This window comes from Psammomys obesus, unplaced genomic scaffold, assembly GCF_907164565.1.
Source record: "Psammomys obesus unplaced genomic scaffold, mPsaObe1.curated_primary_1811, whole genome shotgun sequence".
Classification (NCBI taxonomy): Eukaryota; Metazoa; Chordata; class Mammalia; order Rodentia; family Muridae; genus Psammomys; species Psammomys obesus.
This window is the reverse complement of record NW_026590699.1, coordinates 4,708,177-4,732,324: the sequence shown is the minus strand read 5'-3', so window position 1 is coordinate 4,732,324 and position 24,148 is coordinate 4,708,177. Positions and strand designations below refer to the sequence as shown.

At 46.1% G+C, this 24,148-nt stretch overlaps 2 protein-coding genes across 2 annotated transcripts in view; both read right to left on the bottom strand.

Moving 5' to 3' along the window:
• Erich1 (glutamate rich 1) overlaps positions 1-7,610 on the bottom strand; it is a 60,083-nt gene extending 52,473 nt beyond the window's left edge. The window contains exon 1 of the mRNA XM_055608392.1: positions 7,534-7,610. Coding sequence (XP_055464367.1) covers positions 7,534-7,555 — 22 coding nt within the window. The 5' untranslated portion in view covers positions 7,556-7,610. The remainder of the gene's footprint in view (positions 1-7,533) is intronic.
• Positions 7,611-12,725: 5,115 nt separating this feature from the next.
• On the bottom strand, positions 12,726-14,281 carry LOC129677816 (basic proline-rich protein-like). The gene is made up of 2 exons (XM_055608438.1): positions 14,074-14,281; positions 12,726-14,041 (listed from the first exon to the last, which is right to left on the bottom strand). Exons 1-2 carry the CDS (start codon positions 14,279-14,281, stop codon positions 12,726-12,728), a joined length of 1,524 nt encoding a protein of 507 aa, XP_055464413.1.
• Between the last annotated feature and the right edge of the window lie 9,867 nt (positions 14,282-24,148).

Here is a 24,148-nt window from a genome sequence, read left to right as displayed (position 1 = left end):
TAACTGAGGAAGAAGGACACACCCTGGTGTGGACAGTACCACCCCATGGTCTGGGATCGCAAACTGAATTAAAAGAAACAAGAGAATGAGAAGCAGGCAACAACAGCCATTTTTTTTTCTGCTTCCTACGTACATCTGCATGCTCCCCTCCCGCCCCCCGCCATCCTGTGCTCCAAGTACAGCTGCATCCTCACCCACCATCCCAGGCTCTACGTACAGTTGCATCCTCACCTGCCATCACAAGTGGATGTTGAAACTGAACCCAAGATTTTGTGGATATATTGGACCTCCTATCTAAACACCTGTCCTCTTGAACAAAGCATTCTCTGCCCTGCCCTTAACTGCCCTCTTTGTCCCTGCAGTAAATACAATCCCCATACGTTTCTAAGGGGAGCAGCACAGCTGCAGTGCGTCAGGATGGCACACACCGTCTGCAAACATGCGGCAAGAGCTGCTTTCCTGCCACAGTGTCTGGTCCACTACCTTAAAGTAGAAATAATTAGCTATTTCGGATCATGCTAACATTGAACCTCCAGGTTAAAACAAAACAAAACTTATAAACTGCTTGACCATGTTCTATAAACAAGAGCTTCAGCAGACAATGTATGTTCTCTAATTGGCCAAGTTACTTTTTGATTAATGTTAAAAGACATAAATGGAGGCTTCTCTGACGACTGAGCCTTAGTGTTTAAGTACACAGTGTGTGGAAAGTATTTCACAGGGGCGCAGCGCAGCTGACAGAGCGGTAGCCTAGTGCGCAGAAGGCCCTGATTCAGTTTTCAGACTTACATAAAAGCAGTCACACGGTGCATCCCCATAATCCTAGCACTTAGGAAGAGGAGGCAAGAAACCAAAAATTCAAGGTCATCCTTGGATACAAGGACTTCAAGCCTGTGATAGAAGAGACTCTGTCTCAAAGAAGAAAAACAAAAGTATTTATATTTTTAATTTATTAAAATGTTCCTTTTTGACCTGGCATGTTTGTTAGGTATATGTGCACATACATGAGTGTTTACATACTATAAGTATTGGCCTACAAATCAAGTTAATGGTTTTAAGAATCTCTCTCGGAACTCGATGGCGGGCTCTTTGACCTCCCTACCTCTAAAGGAGGAGCAGTTCTGCTAGGCCACAGAGGAGGACTTTGCAGCCAGTCCTGATGAGACCTGATAAACCAGAGTCCGATGAAAGGGGAGGAGGTCCTCCCCAATCAGTGGACTTGAAAAGGGGCAGGGAGGAGATGAGGGAGGGAGGGTGGGATTGGGAGGGAATGAGGGAGTGGGATACAGCTGGGATACAGAGTTAATAAAATGTAACTAATAATAAAAAATTAAATAAAAAACTTTAAAAAAATAAAACAAAACAAAAAAAAAAGAATCTCTCTCTCTCTTTTTTGCTTAAATTCTAATGTTCTTTAAAAAGAAATTAAAACACCCCTACAAAAGCAGAGCTAGATGACCTACCCAGTCCTTAAGAGGCAGGCTCCTGTCCTTGGCCCCAAAAGGCTCAAAAGCTCTGGGTTTTCATGTGAACAACAAAAACAAAAAAAATTGCTTAGTGGTCATGACAGAGACTCCTACGCCTCCACTAGGAACTGGAGGTGAGCTTTGTCTTTTTCACACTCATCGACAATCTCCTTTTCTAGCAGTGGGAGCAAGTTTTAACTTGAAACTCTAGTGTCTGTCAAAAAGCAATCACAGGAAAATGAAAGAGCAGGGGTGTTTAATACCAATTGAAAAAAACCGCCTGCAGGAAAACAAACACAATTACCAAGCTGACCGGGCAATCAGAATCAGGAAATGGTGGATATAGAAAAAAGCCAATGTCCCATTTAAAATTAATATGTTGCAATACCAAGCACAGAAATTAAGTCTCCTTCCCACAGGGGGATTGAGTTATTTTGATATAATTTTCAGAAAGAACTAAAGGCTCTCTATACTTCTCTTTCAACTTAAAGGCAGAAACTGAATGAAAACAAACCTTCCTTGAGTGTTGAGTGTTTTTTGGAAATTAGGCACTTAAGGAAAAACTGCTAAGTACACGTATTTCTATTGAGGAATAGGGAATTTGACTGCTGGTGACAAAACTATGGAGCCCTAAATTCTTGCTCAATGTAGTTATGTGATTTAAAAAGCTAACAGCTGGCTGTAAAAATCAAACATTTCCTCCATTTTTGACAAAGGTGTTAATGGCAGCATCCAAGGATTTATTTTTTCTCTTTAACTGTGGTATTAGCACATAGACCAAGAGTCTAACACAGTAGTTTTCACCCTTGGGTCGCAACCCATTTGGGGGTGGCAAACAATCCTTTCACAGGGGTCTCCTAAGACCATCAGAAAAGAGAAATATTTATATTATGATTTATAACAATAGCAGAACTACAGTTATGATGAGTAACAAAAATAATTTTAAGGCTAGGGGTCACCACAACATGAGGAGCTGTGTTACAGGGTCAAAGCATTAGGAAGGTTGAGAACCATGATCTAACAAGTTCCTCCAAAAAAGAGCAGTCACTAAGAAAGTGTCACATCTCTCTGTGATGCTTCACAGCCTGGGCTACCTTCATATGAATAGTAAATCCGAATACCAGTGCAGAACTTTCTTTTCTATTTCATTTATTCTTTTTGGCTTATAGATAAGGCTATATGGTTATGGGGATGGTGTAACACCTCAATACATACAAACTGACAATAGTCAAATCAAAGTAAACACCTTCATGAGAGTTCTTTGTGCTTGGAGCCTTTGAGCGTGCTTCTCTTCTTGTTCTTTATAAAGGATATGATAGGTTATTGTAAAATTCACAATGCAAAGTAAACCACAGCTGCCCTGCTGTGTCATAAAACAGAATCTATTCTTCCTGGGGCTGCCTCTGTGGTTAGGAGTACGTACTGCTCTCGCAAAGGACCAGAGGTCAGAACTGCCTAAAACTTTCGCTCCAGGGACTTGGCTGCTACATGCAGCGCACTCACATGCTCAAACCCACACTCAGACATACACTTATATAATTCCTACCCTATTGAAAATAAAAGTAACATTCTAAAAATAATCTACACTTCTCCCGACGGCACTTTGAGACTCTGCCTGTTTCCTAGCCACCTTCTACCTCCTCCCTTCTTTTATTCCTGGTCTCCTATCACCGATACTTGACTCTCCTATGCTATTAACTTTTTCAGCTGCCACAACTAAGAGAAAATACGTGCTTATATTTCTGAACCTATTTTAGTGAGCTTGATGTCTTCCACTTCCATGCATGACGCTCCTAGTGACAGAATTCCATTGATCATAAGAATGTGTGTGACCCTAACTGAAAAGCTCTTATGTAAAAATAAACAAACCAAACATAAAAATTTTCAAAAACCGTATGATATTTATAAATTAGTGTCTCTTGGGAACCCGTAATTTACACAAGAAAAAAGTGTGGAACAGTTTCCTTTCTGACAGGGAAGCTATAAACCAAACAGCTTCTGGAAGCCCCTGAAACTGACCAGGTTCACTAAGCTCCTCTCTGCCAGAGTAAGCACAGTCAAGGTGCCAAAAAGACGGAGACAAGCGAGCTGCAAGGACTCTGACACCACCCAGCTACCTGGAAGGAGCAGAAAGCAGTCCAGCTGGTTTAGAGCAACAGAGTCACTTCGGAAGGACACCCTCCAGCCTGGTGAACTGCCTGCAGTGTGCTCCGGGTTCCCAGCTTTGTGGGCTGTCACCCATGCTCTGGTGGCCTTTGGTGATGCAGCTGTCTTTGAGGCATTTTTCAGGTTCTGTAAGTGACCCCTCACCCATACGCCTCCTGTAAGTAACCCCAATAAAACTTACTGATTCACCAAGTTGGACTTCCGTGGTAGCCATACTTTGGTCTGTCATGAGTTTCCTATCTGGGGTGAGTAGATGTGTGTTGTGTCTCCCCAGGAAAAGTTTTGTTACCCAACAGCTGCTAATTTAGAGAGATGAGGAGTGAGATCAGTTCAGAAAGAGTTATTTCCAAATGGAATGTTCATGAAAAGCTGTTTACACTGATAGAGCCATATGCTCACAGAAATTACACTGAAGCAAAAGAGACTGATAGCAAATACCAACAAATAACCTTTAAAATGTAACTTCCTGATCTTTCATTTTCAGAAAACAACCATACAGAGCAAATGGGCTTATGACTTAATACAGATTTGTGATTGGAAAACAAGAGTTATCAGGCTTTTAAGTATCAGAACTGACAAGAAGTAGGAACTTTCACTGTGGTCTGACAATGCCCTCTTCTCACCTCACTCTGCTGTACTGAAGAGAAAGCTTTCAAAATATCACTCCTAAAGCTACAACATACAAATACATTATGTTACCAACTTAAACTATGAAAAGTTCCTTTACTTTAGTAAACACACACACACACCCCTCATTTTACTGGGCACCTTAGTTTTTTCAGGTTTGTCATAGTTTTCCTAAACCCGATATTCTGAATTCTCTTTTTTTCAGTAAAAACTGGTTTAAACATGCTGACTGAATGTACGCCAGCCTACCCAGAGTTCCTGAAAATGGTAGTTATTCCACCCATTTTCTTCTTATAAAAAAAGCAACATATGTAACCTTTGTCTGTAATCTAGAAAAAAATGAATACATTGTCACCTCACAAGATAGTATGTTAATTCAATAAACGATAGAATTAGAGGTGAAAAATGATCAACTTAGATTTAAGCAAGAGTTGGCAAGCTTTGTGAAATATTAACTAAAAGGAAAACAGTACTCCAAGTAAGATTCAAATGGAACACGATTAGGATCTCTGAGTAGCAGAAATATACTAGAGAGCCAGGCATTGTGGAACATGCTCACAACTCAGTAACCCAAGGAGAGACAGGAAGACCACAGTGAAAGAATCTAACCATGTTCAAGGTCAGTCTGGACTACATACCAAAACCCTGTCTAAGAAACAGATGCCAAAAATCCATTTACCAAAAGTACTTAAAAAAATTGAAGAAAATGCTCTGGGTATACTTTATTCAAAGCTTTTTCTCTTAGTGCTTTTTAAACAGCACTTGACACACAACTAACTACCCACAAACGAGAGAAATCCCAGGTAAGGCTGTAAGAGTGTTCGTTTCGATTGGTAAGTAACTTGCAGCAGGAGAGAGAGCAAAGAGCACTTCTAGGAGGGAGGGCTGGGTCTTGGGCCTTCATCAGCTGCTCAGCACACAACACTGCCTTCTCCCCCAACAGCCTGAGCTAAGAAATGCACAGCTGCCACTCAGAAGGCAAGCCAGTTGGCAGCTTTTATTAGAAGTTGAAGACATGAGATAAATAATAATTTTTATACCAATAGTTCTATTTTTCCAGTTTCATTGTTTTTCATCAGACTTTTCATTTTTGTTTTTTTGAGACATGGTTTCTCTGTGTAACTTTGGCTGTCCTGGACTTGCTTTGTAGACCAGGATGGCCTCGAACTCAGAGATCTGCCTGCCTCTGCCTCCCAAGTGCTGGGACTAATGGCGTGTGCCACCACTGCCCAGCCCATCAGACATATATTGACTTCAACATATTCTGTTTTCCAGAAGCAGTGACTGCAAAAGATGTTTTAGACCAGTGGATCTCAGCCTATGGGTTGCAAGCCCTTTCTGGGGGGTGGGGGTGGTTGAAGGCCCTATCACAGGGGTTTCCCAAGACCATCAGAAAACACAGATACTTGGATTATGGTTCATTCTGTGGCTCAGCAGACGGGAAGGCATCAAAGAAACAGAGCTGCTGGTGCGATTCCCCGCATCCACCATCCTATGGACGCAAACTTCCTGGGCTGTGACTTCCGGGATTTATAATATTTTCCAGGCACCTGGTATTTCTCTTGTCCCTTGAACATGCAGTCTTCTCCACCACTTTAAACAAAGCGTCCCTGCATACTTGCTAGGGACAACCTCTCCACTTGCCAGGCATTTTCCCAACTATAACTCAACACAAGGTGGGAGGGCACGGCCAACAAAGGACAGGACGAAGACAGATAAGCCCTGGTTTCATGCCTGTGCTTCAATCAAAATGCAAGCACTTCGTATTTTTATGTCAGCTCAGGTCTCGGACTTTTCTCAATCTTGTTTCCCAGCTTCAGGGCTCTTCAGGTGAAGAGGAAAGGTTAGCATACACATATCTACTTATGCAAACATCTAGTATGTATTTGTATATATTTAAATACATACACACATATTTGCATGTATGAGTATTTTGTCTGCATGTCTGTGCATTGTATGGTACATGTGGAGACCGGAACTGGAGTTACAGGCAGTTGGGAGCCACCATGTTGGTACTAGGAACCCAACCACGGTCCTTTGGATGAGCACTTACATTTTTAAAATTTTTAACATTATTAATCTAGCCTCATCCATCCAAACACAATATTCTTAAACTACTTAAATTTTACCTGATAGTTTTTTTTTTTTTCTCCAGTAGAAAAAGATACTGTTTTGGGGGGCTAGTTTAGTGACTGATTAAAACAAACAAAGCTTTGTTTTATCTGAAGTAAGTGAGATTAGAAGGGTTTTAAAAGTTATTAAGGTGTTTCATAGATAATATAATTTGCTGCACTTAATGTCAGGTTTGCAACCATCTCAGACATAGAAGGGAATGCAAAAAGCACGGGGCATAGAATCAACCCAGCGTGCGGGCGACAGCTGAACGCTTTATTGACCAATAAAGCATCTGTGCCCTCCTCCAGTGTGGCTTATAGAAGGGTTTTACTACTCAGTAAAGAACCCTTATGTCCATTTTGGAACATAACATCTGACTGCTTAGAAATGGTTGTGGGTAATGTCCGTCCTAATCTCGGAAATGATCTTTTTCTTTTCCCATGCAATCAGGTGAAAGAACTCACTGGGCTGAAGCGGGTGGTGACTAGTTTTCCCCGGGGGGGGGGGGGGGCAACGACGACAAAGAATGGGGACTAGTCTAACTTCATCATGGTTTTCTTGCTTGCTAAGAAATTAGTGTCGCGCCTTTTAAGCAGATACTTATTAACTACATACACTTGCCGCTAGCCGCCCCAGAAGCCTCACAGCCTCTACTCCCATCACAGGAACTGCATTTCCAGGACCAGGGCGCTAACCCAGAGAAGAGGACCGTAGGGGCAGCAGGCTGGCCTGGCAGCCGGGCAGTCACTAGGTCCTGTTTCCCCGCCACCCCCACTACCCCAAGCGTCAGCTCTGCCCCAGCGCTGTTAACAGGGCGAAAAGTGCCCTGAAGGACTCTTCCATCAGTGTGGTCCAGGGACAACGAAACTCCCTAAAGGCTACGACACCAGCCCGGCCCCGCCAAAGGCAGGAGGAACCGCACGGGAGTCTTCACGCCGCCTAGGCCTCAAGACACCACATCTCCTTAGACGCCGGGTTCCTCGGGGCCCACCATGCCCCTCCTGGCCCTAGACGCTTAAAAGTCCCTGAAGTCCCGCGATCCCTCAACGCTCAGGGCCATCAGCCTACCACGTCCGCTGGGCACAACAGGCGGAACCCCTCCACCCCTGGGTATGTCAGGCCGACCCAGTTTCCGTCCACGTCCCCGCTTCCTGCCTACCGTGCTTCCGATGGGCAGACATACTGGACCCCAGCCGGGTCCCGGGGCCCTAGCCGCCCACCCTCCGACACAGGAGCTTCCGGGTTCCTCCCGTCTAGGCCCGCCCACAATAGTAGGAGTGCCTAATCAGGACCCGAATTCACCGCCGCCGGATGTCAATCATCCGCATCCGGCGGCGGATTGGTTGGTGTGCAGCGCGGGCGTGGCTTCAGCGCTGCCTCTGGGAGCCTGGCTGTGGAGCCTGCGCGGAAGGCAGGCAGTCGGGTAACGCCGCTCCTGGGGTTTGCCCCTCTGAGGGGAGACCCAGCTGGCGACAGTACGGGCTGTGCACACCGCGGAACTTGAGGTGCAAGCTGGAGAAAGGTCGCTGAGGAGAGAAGGAAGACCGGGAAGCTTGAGGCAAGGTCCCTCGGTGGCCCGCTGTCCGTGCTGCGCGGCCCCCTCTCCACATCTGCCGGCTGGACAGCCGCGCCTGCACGCCGGCCGTGCCCACTGCACCTCCTCTCTACGCGTCGACGGAGCCCTCTCTTTGTGTCTTCCAACCGAGCCACTTTGCTTTCAGCCCAGCGATGCTCTCGCGCTGGGACCCTTGTTCTCTGTTGACACTGACTCTTCGTCCTTGAATTGCTTCTTTAGAAGCACGACCTGCAAGCTGGAGATAAACGTTCAAGAACCGTCAGACCAGAGGGGAGCACGACAAAGAAGACGGTAAAGACCACATCCCAAAGAGCCTGAGCTCTCTGAAGAGAGGTAATGCAGCGAGCAGATGTCTTTGGTTAACTGAGGTAAGTCTGAGCACAGACTTGAGGCGATGAAAGAGGAAGAGCTGACGCTATGAAGAGAACGCCCAAAACAAAAAAGTGCCCGCCTGCCCGTGTTTGGAGATGTAACGCGGGTTTGGATCCGGGTGAGGAAAGGCAGCGCCGCTGGTGTTGTGGGACTCTGAATAGGCACTCGGACGTCTGTGAGAGTGGGAGAGCAGAGATGTCACCGGTGGACTCAAGCCAGGGGGCTCCTCAAACACTGGGTTGGAATCCAGTTTGTATTTGCGTTTTCTGCTCCAAAACCACAAGGTGAGGTGGGTAAACAAGCAAACATTTACAGCAGCCTAAGTGGCAGTGGCTGTTAAGGGCAACATGACTCAATGTTTCTACTGTTTTTCGTTATGTTCCTGGTACCCAGTGAAGACATGCTTGGCAAATAGGCCACACAAGCGGTCTTTGAGTAAAAAAAAAAAAAAAAAAAAAAAAAAATAAATCAATAAATCAGTATCTAATAATTGGACTTTGCTGCTTTATTTCACTTTGCTGAAGATCGTGGAAGAAGCATCTTTGAACTTTCCACGGGAATGTGGAAGATTGATCAGTTTTGAGCCTGGAAGAGAAATGGTCTCATGTAAATGTTAAGGTGGTTTCAGCCTGTCTACTGAGAGGAGGTTGCATTGGGGTGAAGCAAGAGACCGGCCGTTGTCAGCCACTTGCAATAAGGAAGAATGTTGGTAGTTAGCATCTGAGTTGTGACATTGAAGATGGTGGGAAGAAGTAATCAGTGTGGATGGGTTTGAAGGCAAAGCAAAAGAGATTTTCTGACTTGTCAGAATAGTCTATGATAGAAAAGTGGATGTCTAGAATGGGTTCAGGGTTTTGGTTTAGAAGCTGAAAAGTTGGGGTTTCAGGCTGATCTGGGGATCCTCTGGGAAGCCCTTTGTTAAGTAGTGCTGTTCAGCTTTTGATACATAACTTAGGAGATCGTGGAAGGAATAAGTGAGGCCACAGTAGTGGTTAAGAACTAGCCTTAAGGCCTGGCCCACACCTTTGATCCCAGCACTCCGGAGGAGGCAGAGGTAGGTGGATCTCTGTAAGTTCAAGGCCAGCCTGGTCTACAGAGTGAGTTCCAGGAAGCCAGGGCTACACAGAGAAACCCTGTGTCATGGGGAAGAAAAAGAAAGAAAAGAACGGAGCCCTGAAGGCCTCTAACCTTTGGAAAGTTGTGAAATGAGGAGGCCCCAGCTCTGGCCCAAGAGGAGTGACTAGAGAGGATGATGTTGATTGGCAACTGTCCTGCAGTCAGTTCGTCACTTGTGGTAATACACAGTTGGATTTGTTAAGGGCAGGTCTTTAGGATCTTTGGTTATAGTAATTTCATTGGAATACTAGACACAAAAGCATGATGGATAAAGAGAAGATGCTAGGTGTAAAACACTACATCAGCTTCTGCTGCAGTCCCCAAGAACTCCACCAAACGCCAGGGCTCCTGTATTACTCTCAGTAAACCACAAGCACCGTCTGCTCAGCTTCCAGGCTAGCCTTGGGAAACATGGCTGCTTCCTTCTCTCCTTGTTTCTCAGCAGGCCTCCTCAGGAAGATCACATCCATTTTTTTTTTCATTTTAAAGTTGATCTCTTCCCCATACCTACTGCTGTTTTCCAGCTCCTTACCCTACTACCAGAAGAGACATGAACAGAAGAGGTAGTTCATACCAACCAAAAAGACCTTTTAAAAAGCTGAAAATAGAAAGCAATCGTTCTGGGGCAGGAGAGATGGCTCAGTGGTTAAGAACTCTTGTTTAAGTTTCCTGAACACACTTGGTAGTTCACAACCATCTGGAATTTCATTTCTAGGAGATCTGATACCTTCTGCCCTCGAGAGCATCAGATGTGCTCACTGGTGCACATACATACAGTCAGGAAAAATACTCATACACATAAAGAAAAATAAACATTAAAAAAACTCAGTCACTGTAGCCCATTACAGGACCAGAATGCAAAGAACAAAGACAGAAACAGAGAAAGCATTTGACAGAAGTCTAACATTTGTTCATGACTTAGAAAAAAAACCAAAAAACAAAAAACCAAAAACAAAACCTTCTTAGTCAACAATAAGTAAAAGGTAATTTATTCAACTTGATAAAGAATATTTAGAAGCTTTCCTACAAAGATCAGGAACAAGGTGAGGATATCCCCTCGAACCACTGATTATCAATATCACACTAGAAATCTAGCTAATGTAATAAGATAAGAAAAGGAAATAAAAAAACCTATATATTGGGAAGGAAGAAATGAAAATGTCTTTGCAAATCGCATGAAGAAAATCCTAATGTCCTGGTCAAAATCCAACATAAAATTATACTGTGTATAAGATGTTATTCCAAGTCCTTTGAATGTGTTCTAAAACCTCCCAGCGTGTCTGTCAGTTTACATTCATGATGGTTGCTCAGTTCTTAATCTAACTAGTCATTTAGAAGAAAAGGTAAGTCTTTTTGTCCCTGGGTCTTCAGGCCTGTACTTCCTACTGTCAAAACTTTCCCCCACCTCACTCTTTCCCAAATCCTGTCCTTGTTGGGAGCTTTGGCAGAAGTCAACCTCTGGCTTCATCTCATTCATCTCAAACTCTGGTGGTGGTTGCTCAGCAGGGGAAGTGAAGGGGAGGAGGAGGAGGAGGATGGAAGCAATTGTGACGTGTATCTCAGCGTGTATCTCAGCGCATTCCTCTAAGAATCCTCAACAGGATCGAAGCCCCAGGTGCCTGAAAGAAAGATCACCCTGATGGTTGATGGCCACCTGGACCCTAAAGCATGACACATCCTTTATTAACTTTCCTTCCCTTTCCCACTTTTTATTCCTAGTCAGTTTCCAGAGATAAGCCTTTCAAATAAATTACCCACACTCAAATCCATGTCTTGGGACCTACCGTGGGGCAAACCTAGAGAAAGATTTAATGTAATGACTCCTTCATAATAGTTCCTTAACTTCACAAACTATCTGCTGTCCTTTTTATTTATCTCCTTCATAGAGGCAAATGTAATCCGTGATTGAATGTTACTCCCCTAACTTTAGTTATATTCTGGGACTGGATGCATTCCCCGGGGACAATCTCTTTTTCTGTTTTGGTCACAAGTTCACAACACGGAAGCATGTGCTGTAAGCACCACTTGTGTCTCTTTCCTTGTTGTCATTGCATGAGATAGCACATAAATGAATGGAAGATGGCGACACATGTGGAGAGGAGGAGAAAAAAAATGGATAATAAAAATTTAAACTTGGTATGCAATCTAGATTTTTGTTTTGAGGTTTGGAAAGCCGTATTTCACCTTTTTGTGATAGTGGAAACAGTGGAATATGCTAAAGCCACTAAAGAGAAGTTATTTCAGACTTCTTTGATTCATTGATGTATCTCTCACATATTTAATATTTTGCTTTTAAGGACCATTCAGTTGATTGATTATATGAAAACCCTCTTATGCGGATTGTTTCTATGTAAAGATCTTGGAATTTTGGAAAATACTGGGTTGTTCACCTGTCCCTTTTTCTATTCTGAGCCTATTCATCTTTCTGTAAATATTCATCCTGCTGGTTAAGTTTTGTTCATTTCAATTTCTTAACAACTGTGACAAAACCCCCCTATTACATTCACATTTACACGGAGCCTAGAGACTTGCCCAAGGTTAGGTAGGTGTAATGGTAGAGGCCCAGAGCCCCACTGTCAAACTATTTCTTCAGTTGCCAGCACATTTTACTTTAGGCCACAGTAACCTTTCTAAGAAAGATATCATGGGATAACCCCATGAATCTAACCAGGTTTCATGAAAATGTGGCTACTTTTACCAAACTCTTATTGCTTGTCTTCTCGAGAACATACAGGGATTTTTTTTTTCATTGCTCTGATTCACACGCCCATATGCCGCTGCAGCGAACGAGGCTCTGACACCATCCCAATACTGCTTTCCCCTGACCCTGGATCAGGTTTAGAGATTTCTGTTCAAGGAGCTGGGGTTGGGGTGGGGGCACGGGAGGACCCTCGGCTGCTGTGGGCAGGTAACAGGTGGAAACAGGTTGCGTTTCACTGCGCCCGAGGGCAGCTCTGTGCTCTGTCAGTGGTCAGGCTAAGCTTTGGAAGAAATCTGGTCTTGTAGCGCTCCCTCTCTGACCTGAGAGCCCAGGAGGACTTCAACCGGCAGAGCTGGGCACATCTCGGTTCAGACCGAGCTGGACCTTCCCAGGCGCATTGACTTGCGCGTGGGGTTCCCACGCTGACTACGAACACACGGAGCCCTTGCGGCGTGGGACCTCCCTGCTCCCCGGCTCGGTACCTTTACTGTCCTCGAGTGACCCAATGCTCTGCGCGCAACAGTTGGGACCCGCTGTGCGCGGGCTCCCGGGCCTTGCGCGCAGCGCGACCTCCGGGCCAGGCTCGTCACTGGCAGCCGCTCGGCGGCCTGAGCGCTCCCCCTAGGCGCGCGGCGCTGGGCCCTCGCTCAGATGGAGCCACGCACCAGCCGCCCCCCAGTGCGCCGGTGCCTCCCCGGGCGCCGAGTGCGCAGGCGCCGGCCGTGAGGACCGACCGTGCGCCGGGCTCGAACGGGGTCGGAGCGCGCGGCGGCGGCGGCGGCGGCGGCGGCGGCGGTGGCGGTGGCCGCGGCGGTGGACAGACAGACTGAGGATCGACGCGCTGGACCCGAGGCTCCTCGAGCCTGGGGGCCGGCGGCTGTGCCGTGCGCGCCGCCTGGCCTGAGGGGTGGCCACCCTGCCATGTCGCTCGGCGCCCACTGAACTCGCAGAGCCCGAGGATGTCCGCTCTGAGGAAGGTGCGAGACGCGCGGGGCCGCGGGCACCGGGACGCGGGGACCGGGGCGCTGAGCGGCGAGTGCCGTCGGGGCAGGGAGGGGGCGGTGCTGCGAGACTGGCCGGCGTGGGCCCTTCCCGGGCGGCCGCCTGGGGGGAGCGAGGGGGCTCGGAGGAGCACGCTCCGGGAGTGGGAGGACGACCCGGGGGGCGCCCGGGGCCCCGGGCTCCGCCGCCGGCTCCTCTCCGGCCGCGGCGCCCCGTGGCAGGGCTGCTGGCACACGGGCTCCCCGGGTGCGGGAGCGAGGCGGAGGTGTGAAATTCCCCGCTCCGCGAGGCCGGGGACGGGGGTGCAGCCCGGGGCGCCGGCCGGCGAGGGGCTGGGGGGGGCGGTGGGCAGCGACCCGGGCTTCCCCTCCCCCAAGCGCAGGTGGCCGCCCGGCCCCGGGCTGGGAAGGGATGGAAGGGGCCGGGCGCCGGGGTCGCGGGGGCGGGGAGGGGCCCCTGGCGGCCGGCGGGGCCCGGGCCCGGGGCCGGGAGGGGGTCGCCGCGGCTGGGCCCTCCGAGTGCGAGCCGGGAGCCCGGGGGCTCCTTTCGGGGCGGTTGCTAAGCGAAGCGCTCCCCGGCGCAGGGTTTTGTAACTAAGCCTCCCCCGGCAGCTGCTGTTGCTGTTCTCGGGCTCTTTCCCTAACGATCGCACGAGAAATAATGAGGATGTGATTATTACAGCCCTGCGCGGCGAAGGGGTGGGGGGCGGCAGGCGCCGCGGGCCAGGTGGGCTCGGGCGGCCCGGGGGGGCCTCTCCCCCGCCCTCCCGGAGCCCTCGGGGACCCGAGGCGGGGGGCCGGGGCGCCACACCGAGTTCCAGGAGGTGGGCAAGGGCGGCAGGCGGCCCCTCGGCGGGCGCAGGGTGTCTCAGGTGGAGGGGACCTCGGGGCGCCGCGGCGGCTTTAGCGATTCGCACCCGAAACTCACAGCACCCTGTGTGGCGCTCCTCCACTTGGGGAACGTGCTGCCAGCCGCCCGCATGTCGCTTCTCGCGAAGGGATGCCGATTCCGGCCCGGGTCGGAATCCAAACGCGTGACTGACTTAGCGGCGGCGGCTGCGTTGTCTCGATGAGCGAGTACAAACCACGGCGGGCGAGTTGGCCCTGGCCGCCGCCGCCGCCGAACTCGGCAGCCCAGCATGTGGGCGGTCCGGGGCTGGAGATGAAAGCTCAGCAGGCTTCCCTGGCGTCTAATACTCGGAGGCGGGAGGAAGCGCTCTGGACGCGGAGCCCTGGGATTGATGTTGTGACCAGGGTGGGAACATCAGCCTGCAACCTCGGATCCCGGCCGCCTGCGTTTCGCTGTCCACTCTTACTGTCCACTCCATGCATTTGTAATGAGAAAACAACCTGGAGCCTTAACGTGGCCCAGGACCGCTTCAGGGCACTGTGCAAGTCGGAAGCTGACTTACTTAATTCAACCTCTCCAATACATACGCGCGCGCGCGCACACACACACACACACACACACACACACACACACACATACTTAAAGTACATTATGACATGATTTTCATCTTCATCTTCTCTGTGGAAGGTGCTACATAGCCAAGGCCAAAAAAATTGGTGATATGGTGAGAAATAATAATTTTTGGCAGGTCAGGTTGTTACTCTGGTGTTTAAAAAATGCCATTAATCAGGGTTCTCCAGTAGCCGAATTGTCTTGTGCAGGCAGTTGGGTGACTCACGCAGATTTGGCTTCCATGGTAATTGTAGACTGTGTATAGCCCTTTCTTTTAGATTATGAGACTTTTTCATTACTTAGAAGAGAACAAATTAGAATATTTTATGCCCCACATCTGGTCGCACGGCTGGGAGGCCACGGGGAGCCCTCTGCCAGAGCACAACTGCATGGGCAGAGACATAAACCCGGTAAGAGAGGATGGGGAGGGGTCCCCGGCTACCTCACTTCTCCACTCCAGAGAGCCCATCTAGTAAAGCTGCCCGCAGAGATGCTACTGTGAGCTGGCCGTGTTTCTGTCCCCCTAGTCCCCGCTGAGATCATCTCTTCCACTAAGCCGAGCCTTGCGCTCTCGCTTTGACCTGTACCTTGTATTTTAGGTCAAAGGGCCATCCAGCAAATGGTAAATGAATGCCGTGACAAATAACTCAAAGGAACAGAATTAAAATCAACACGCGCAGACCCCCACCCCCACGGACCAACACGCGCACCTTTTCTTTTCTCTAGAGAAACCTTCCAGGCTGAGCAATGCCCACCCCCTTTCTCACTGCTGCCCTCGGCCTTCTGCAGCCACAGTGAAGTTAGCACTAGAGGAGGCAAGAGACTCATCATAGGTCCCCTGTGCCTGGGGGAGGGCACTTGTGAGTCCGGTAGTTCGGTAGCTGTGTTGTTATTCCTCCAGAGTGACGTCAGCATGTTCCTGCAACTGCAATCTGTTGCTTCTCCTATTTTTGTCCACTTCATTTTTGACAGTGATAGAAATTCCAAATTGAATATTAGAAGCAAAAATATGCTTCTCAGAATTTAATTCATGTACCAAGAACGTGATCAATTGCAGAACTAAACAGTTCTAGTATTTTATTAAGTGTTACAGGATTTTTAATGCTATAATATTCTTTTATAATTGTATTTGAGGCAAAAAAAAAAAAACAAACCCTTCATCTCAGTTGCCCAAGGAGTGGAGTGATACACACTTTGATTGTAGAATTTATGAGGAAGTTAATTAAATATTATTTATTGACCCTTGGAATGGATATGCCATGATCATGCACTGGCTACAATAAAAATAGCTGTGATTCATCATTTTGGCCAGATGGAAGTCATATTTAGAGCATTGCAGTATGTTGGCTATAAAAGAATTAGAGCTTTACCACACAGGAAGTTAGTCGGAAAACATTCTATGCAGTTAAAATTGCTCTTCATTAACCATAGTTTTAACTAGCCTTTGGTTACTGTCTTCTAAGCACTTGCATTTTATCAGCATCTACTGAAATATGCTCAGTTGTTTCTTAGTATTTGTGTGTGGAGGTCTTAAGGGTGGCAATTCACCTGCATCCATAACCAAAGCATTCCCAGTTTTCAGGAGGCCGAGGATCTGGGATTTGCTTCTGACGAAGTGTGGGATTGTAGGTTCCCATGCTGGCATCAAACCTGCAGCTGCCCTTGGTCAGCTCTGCCTTCCAGAGCTTCAGAGCAGTGGCACACAATATATTTGGTTCTTAATCTCTTTGGCAAAGGCGATGGGAGTTAACCAGCTGATTTTCTTGATCCTGCCAGTTTCTCTGAAAATGAGATGGCTTCTCCATCTTCCATCAGTAGCTCAGGGTGTCTTTACAGGGTCCTTTTAGTGGGCCCAGGGGAACCACTGCTGTTCTCTGTGGGTGGGACCCTGTGAGAGATTTTGCATCTAGGGTTGCTGGGGAGATTTTCCTGCTTGTGTGATAAAAAGCTGATACTCTAACATTCAGCCTTTCTCTCCTGACCTTTCAAGAACTAGTCACCTTACTGGTTGCTGGGTTATCAGCCATGAGGTGAATTTATTCTGCTTTGGGGTCCCATGCTTGGGGTGTGGCTGTGGTGAGCCACCTCCTTCCAAGAGTGGGATGCATGATTGGCAGGGCATGTCACAGGCTATGTGACTTTGTCAGGTTGTTCAGTCATTAAAGAATGTGGAACTCAACTCAAACATAAAATTTTTATGTGACTTTTGAGAAAAGAAATTTTAGGAAATATGGATGAAAAGATAGAAGACTTGAAGTTGCTGTAGCCAGCTTACAGCCTCTCTAAAAAGTAAACCTGAATTCCACAGCCCCTGTCTGAGGAGGAGAGAAGGGCCAAACCATCTTTACCTGTTGATTCAGTTATGTGGATGTGGAAATTCTCTTTTTGGATTGGGTCTTCTGTTCATGACAGTCAAGTGGTATATGTAGGTTTTTAGTTTGTTCAGAGATTTCCAAGTAAAAACTTGGAAATTTTTGGAGCTAGATTTGTTCATTCTCAGATGATGTTTTTTTCTCTGGTATTCTTCTTATGTGTTTCTACCAGAACAACAAACAATTTTGAACCAATTATATCTGAAAAGGAATAGACATTTGGACATACTCCTCAATAAAATGGTAGCAGAAAATTTAGGTAACTTTATATATAGTTATTCATTTGTTTAAAAATGATACCCCATGCTGGGCATAGAGAGGGTGGCCGAATAACAGGCACAAATACAAATGGAAGATGAAAGAATGCAGTTGTCCTGTAGAGCCAGTACGGTAGCCAGGCAATATGGAAAGGTGTACTCTTGTGTTTGATCGACATTCATGCTGCTGTTTCTGCGCAAGCTGACAAGTGCCATTTCATCTTGTTGGTCTAAAGGGTGACTGAGTTCAGGTCTTCTGTCACCTGCCTACACAACTGAGTGCCATTTAGCAACCTGGCTGGCCTTGCTGTGTTTTACTTACCCTTCGCCAAAAGGGGGGTAATAGAATATTAACTTGGTGGGATGATGACACGGATTAAATGACTTGATGGCAGTGTCACTGTGAGAAGAATGGTGCAGAATGTTCAGTATGTCTTGACTCTTTCAATTATGAAGAAACAAAGCCAGTCACAGCTCAGTTCGGGTCAGCAGTGCTGGAAGCTATCGGAGTACCCTGACTTTCAAGAACATTGTAGCATTCTCGCTTATTTATATCTTTACCTGTTAATCCTTCAAACAAACAAATTTAAGTGGACTTGACCAACAAAAGCATGGAAGAAATGTTAATAAAATAGAAAAGGCCAACAAGGTAACAACCATCAGAGTTAAAGAAGTTTGTGAGGGTTACATTTAACTATGAGCTCCCTAGGAGCCATATCAACGGAACCCCAAATAGGTAAACCTTTACCTGGCTACCTTGTTGGGTGGACATCACAAATACATAAGAATCATGTAGGTTCTTTCCCAAGCAGATCATCTAGAGAGGAGTTGGGCTGTAATAGAGTAGCTGTTGTATAAATGCAGAAGTGTTTTTCCTGATGTGTCCTATGATACACTAAGATGGAAATCCCAGAAGAGAGCACGAGTGTTTGTCCGTAAGGCACATGCTATCTCAGGGATGAGATGGTGAGACAGCCGGTCTTCATGCCTTTGCATCATTCACAGTCATACTATAGTTAATATTAAAGATATATGTGAACCATGACTTTTATGTATCTGCATATTTCCTAAAGCCTGGTACGTGATGTTTTAGTGTAGGGTAAGCAACCCTAACATGCCGAAGGCACCAGCATAAGGACAGAGTCCTTATGCTTAACAAGTGCTTCTGAAATTAAAATGAGGCTGCCACCTGAAAACACTTTATTAATTGAAAGTACCAGAAAGACATCTACCAGATGTCATAGATTTGCCTTGCCTGATTTAAATGCACTCAGAAACTGGCAATAGCCTGTAGTTGGGCAAAATTAGCTAACAAAAAGCCTATATTATGGTTGGGTGTATTATAACTTATCCAAATAGCTGTACTGGAGGCAAAAAATGGAAGGGCTGTATGGATTCCCTTCTGAATCATCATGAGGCTGGAAAATTGTAAACCCAGTTATCACCAAGTAGAGGCCAGCTTTGTTAGCCCTGACTCACCTCTGGTGTAGTGCCACTTCCTGCTACCGCCCCCCCCCGCCCGTGAAGTTTCGTAAGTGTTTGTCTCAGAAAGGCTCCCCTGGGCCAGTATTGCCCCATGTTGTAATTACACCATGTTGTTTCCCAAATTTGCTAAAATGGAAGCGTTGTGTCTTTGGTTTTAATCGCCCCCTATTCTGGCCCAGGAAGAGCTACTGTGTCAGTGAATGATCCCAGAAGATGCATTCTACTCAGCAAGGATTGGGGTTCTCCCAGCTCTGACTTGCAGCTCCTCTTTGTTCTTCTACCATCACAGTATCTTTTGTGGGGATCCCCTGACCCACCCTATACCACTCCATCTTGTAGCTCTGTGTTGCTTTACATCTCTGATTTGACCATACTTTTGTCATACTTAATAATGTTTTCTTAAAAAAAATTTTTTATGTGCGCTTTCCATGTGCATGTCTGGGACCCCTGGATCAGAAGAGGGAGTCAGAACTTTGGTAACAACTGAAGTTGCAGAGAGTTGTGAGCAGCCATTGGGTTCTGGGAGCTGAGCTTGGGTCCCCGGAAGATCAAATGTACTTTACTGCCAAGCAGTCTCCCCAAACCCTAATCCTATTTCATTTTCCATCTTTCTCTCATACTTACTCTTTCAGACCTAGTTGAACACTGCTTCCCCGTGGCATATTTCCCAGGCCCGATGCCAGATGACCTCATCCTCCCCGTCCTTGCTTTGTGCTCTAGGAGGGCGCAGACCATGGAAAGCGCACTGTAGTGCCTGGGCCATTCGCTGTCCTTGGTACTGGACAGATAGCTGTGCAAGGGGCAGAACTACCAGTCCGCAATGTCTGTCACAGTGTTGTGGCCCTTGCTGCTCAATAAACACTGGAGTGATAAGTGACTCCACAGCCGATAGCCTAACTGTACAGCCACCGTGAGGGTCTCAGTCAGATCATAACCCTTTGCTTCTCTGAGTTGTGTGCATCTAAGTGAGATATGAAACTTTATTACCACGGTAATGGGTTTGCATATACCTTGTTTATTTGCTTTTAATGTGAAACTTTTGGCTCCTTAAAATAATATGACACCATAACATTTTGACAGTTTCTGAAAAAAATCTATTTAAGCTATTTTCTGATAAAAGCTAAGTGTAGAATCTCTATTATAGACAATGTAGAGATTTTCACAAATGGCTGAAAGTTAGTTTCAGGAATATATTGGGGCCATTTGACTGTAATATTGCTGAATCTAAAACAAAGTGTTCTGGTTTATCACTATAATTAGATTCAAAGTTTTATTTTTGTTGTGAAAGATGAGTTATACAGCTCTTTTTTTTTTTTCCTGCAGGCAACCGAACAGTAGAAATACTTAGTAAATTTCTTCAATTTACCCCTTTCTTGTTTCTATGGTATTTCTTAAACATCACAACACTCAATCAAAAGAAAACTTTCTTTGCATGTAGGATGTTCTGTGATATTCACTTCTTATCCTAAGGATATAACCACGAACTAACAAGATTAGCTAATTGGATACTCTCTATAGCTTTGTTTCCTGGAATAATACTGAAATGAAGAAAAAAGAGACAGGATACATTTTTTAACAATATAAAAATGCATAGACATAAAAAAGATGGAACCTAAATATTTAATGGCACAGTGTGATCTTCCTCTACTGTGAAGTAAAGGAAACAGATTACAGAAAGTGCACCCTACACCTCCATGTCTTCCAGCCCCCATTCTTGCCATGATGGGAAGACTGGAGGGCGTCTGGCAGCCGGGCAAGGACTCGGCTCTGTGAGTCCTGTCTCCCGATAGTCAGCCACATCATGGCTCAGCCTCAACACATCCCTCTGCCACCACCGCCTCTTGGCTAGTCTGTGCACCCACAGCTACATCAGTCATCAGGGGTGTCATGCCACCTGCCCGCCACAGTGCGTGATCTCCCCCACATTGTTTCTGCTTCCCTCCTATACCTGTGCCTCAAAGCTTTCAGCCCTTCTCCCTTGCTGCTTTCTCCTATGCCATGTAACTTCTTCATAACAGTTGCCTAATAACGGGCAACATTGATTGAGTGCTTACTGTTTTCCAGGTGTTCAGAATGTTAATTAAATAAGTTACCAGTGTGAAGTTTTGTGTAGTACCATCTGCATGTTGCTGAGTAGGAAGCAGAGGAAAAGAGAATATCATTGCCACAGTCTGGCACACCATAGTGGTGGTGGCTCCACAGCTGAAATTTGTCGCCTCTCATTGGGACAGATGCCCTAAGAGGGCAGAAGTTTCATTTAGTTTGATCACTGTTGAAACCCAAATACCTAACACATTTTTGGCATCAGGCACCAATCCACCATTTGCTGAATGAACAAACCAATGAGTGAATAGATTCAGATAGAGATTTTTACCAAGCATATTCAAATGCTGAACTGATAGTGAATGAGTGATTCATATACATACAAACACATACACACACACACACATATACATACATACACATATATATACACATACATATATATATATATATATATATTACCAACACTGAAACAACTTGAATATTTGTTAGCAGTTAGGGCTACTGCAAATATCACCATGTATCTTCTGTGGAAGCAGTGTCTTCCACTGTCTTGGGTGTCATCTTTATTAAAAAGCATGCCAACAAACAGCAGCATTTGAGCCATCGGGATTTCAAGTGCTGAAGCTGCCCCGAGCTGGTGCTAACACGATGCAAGCAGGCCTTTGGCTCCATTAAACTGTCGCATGGGCTTCCCCAGCCTGTGGGTGTCTTCCCGCAGGGCGCACATTCTGTATTCTAGCAGTTTAGTTGGTGGCTCATGGTCAGGAGAGAGATCTCCATGGTCACCTAGTGTATCCTCAGCAGGGGAGCACAGCATGTGGAGGGTGGCACGGGAGGAGCGGATGCCCAGCCTTCTGGGTATTTTCTGTCTGCCTCTGTCTTTGTCACACTTACCAGCAGGTGTGGCGGGGGTAGACCTGAACAGACTCAGAAGGGGAAGAGGAGAGTTTGGCCATGCCACTGGGTAATCCTTTTGTTTCACCTTTGCGGGGAAGAAACCTTGCTATCGAGCTCTGAAAGTCTTTGTTTCACATTTCACGTCTACCAGTTACGGTCAAGAGCAGGAGCCCCTGTTTGAGGCATTGATTAATCTTAATCTGCTTCCAGGTTAAATTGTCCCTTGTTCCCCTATAGTCCTGTGGAGGATGATGGCTGTGGAAAACTGGGCTCCCTTAACACCAGCCTTTCACAGCCAACAGTCTGTGATGTGCTTCTGAACCTAACTCCCACCTGCGTCAGGTGATAGTTTTGTAATTTAAACAGGTCTTAACATGGCTTCTCTGTGTGCAACTTAAAGAGAGAGAGAGAATTTCAATATCATAAATATATACAGAAGTAGAACTCTCCTCAAATCCGCGCATGGTTTATCATTTATTCATCCATATGATTGGATTCACCAGCAGAAAATCTGTAGTTCTATGGTTAATAGGGTTTTGGGGATGTTGGAAGGACGTGGTTCATGTTGGGGATCAGGAAAAGACTAAAGACCAGGTACAAGCAGGGAACATCCCTAACATTTCAGCCACAGGGGAAACTGACAAGCACCATTCTCTGTGTCTGTGAACTTCCTAAACCTGGCTCAGTGTGTCAATGTTGTTTGACACGCTGAGTAGACACAACACACACATCTACTCATCTCAGATAGGGGTGGTAGACCAACTTATGAACCATGAATTTTATTGGGGTCATTTACAGAGATATAGGTAAGGGATTACTTACAGGAGCAGAAATAACCAAAAAACAGCTGCATTACCAAGGCCCAGCATTGATGACAACTCACAAAGCTGGTGCCCTGGAGCTCACTGCACAGCCTGCAGGGAGCTCAACAGACTGGAGAGTGTCCTTTCCAAGTGACTCAGTTGCTCTTAACCTCTTCCAGGCAGGTCAGATGATTTCTGCTCTTTCTAGGCAGCTGGTCTGGTCTCAGTCGTCTTTGTTGCTCAGCTTTTCTGAGTCTTCTTCGCAGCTTTTATTGCTCACTCCAGCAAGAAGAGACCTAGTGAATCTGGTCAGCTTCAGGGACTTCCTGAAGCTATTTTGAGTTGTTTACCTTTTGGCTTAAGTAGGATCCCTGTTGGATGAACTGTTTCAGTCACAGAGGAAGTTGTTAAAACAGCAGTCATATATCACAAGCTGCTTTTAAATTGTGTGTGAGTGCAGAGATTCTGGGTTGCCAGAAGTGAGACAGGTACACGGGGATGGGGCGGGGGAAGGGAGGGAGAGAGAGAGAAAGAGAGAGACCTTTACTTTTCCTTCTTTGCAGAATGCTGGGATCCAAACAAAAAAAGGCAAGAAATACCTGGCCCCTCCTCTCTGTGTGTAATGTGTTTCATGTGCCCGCACATGCTTGTGTGTGCGTGCACATGCACGCGCTTACGTGTGCATCTCTGTGGAGACCAGAGGTTAGTGTCAGCTGTCCTCTTCAGTCTCTCTCCATCTATTCTGATCTGAAAGAAGAGAACCTAAAGCTCACTCACTGCTTAGACGAGGCCAGCAGCCTTTAGGGATCTGCCTGTCTCTGCCCTCCCGGTACCATCATTACAACTTTTTGCATGGGTGCTGAGGATCTGAACTCAGGTCCTCTTATGTGCATGACAAGCATCTTACTGATGGAGCCATCTCATTATCATGTATCATCTTAAAATATTGTAGTTTAAAAGAAAATTCTTGTGTGTGCACTGGGTCAAGCCCAACACTCAGTGATAGCCATCAGCCATCCAAGGCATTTATCACCTGCTGTGCGCAGTTCTCTTGGTTTTGCTTATGAGTGCCCTATTTCTTTAAATCTTTCTTCTGTAATACATTTAGGTTCCTCTTTGAAATGCATTTGTATGTTTCAAGGGAACAAGAATAGGGAAAACCCAGAGGTCAAGATTTTATTGTAGAGCTTGGTGATGTATTTCCTTAGCTGCCAGATCTTTTTTTTCCTCCTTGTTAACTTTTGTCATGCTGTCTATCATCATGCTGTCCGTCTTTTCAGAGTCTTCTCTCTTCACAAGTATTTTGTTCTCACCTTTATGTGGGGATGGGATAGGAGACCGTTTGGGCTATTTCCATCCATTGTCTTTTTTTTTTTTTTTTTTTTTTTGCTGGTTCTTTAATATCTGTTAAATATTTAGAAATTATATAGAGGTATAAATTAGTGTGTTAACACTTACCATTAATTCTGTGGTGTGGAAATACGTCTGATCTGCTTAGTATACAGCTTTACAATTATCTTGATTTTTAAATCAAGGTTGATAACTGTGCTTTTTTATTTTTTTGCTAAGAACTTGATCTAAATTATTATTGACAGTTTTATTTTAGCCCATGTTTAATATTCTAGAATATAATATAGCCCCTTCCTTCCTTCCTTCCTTCCTTCCTTCCTTCCTTCCTTCCTTCCT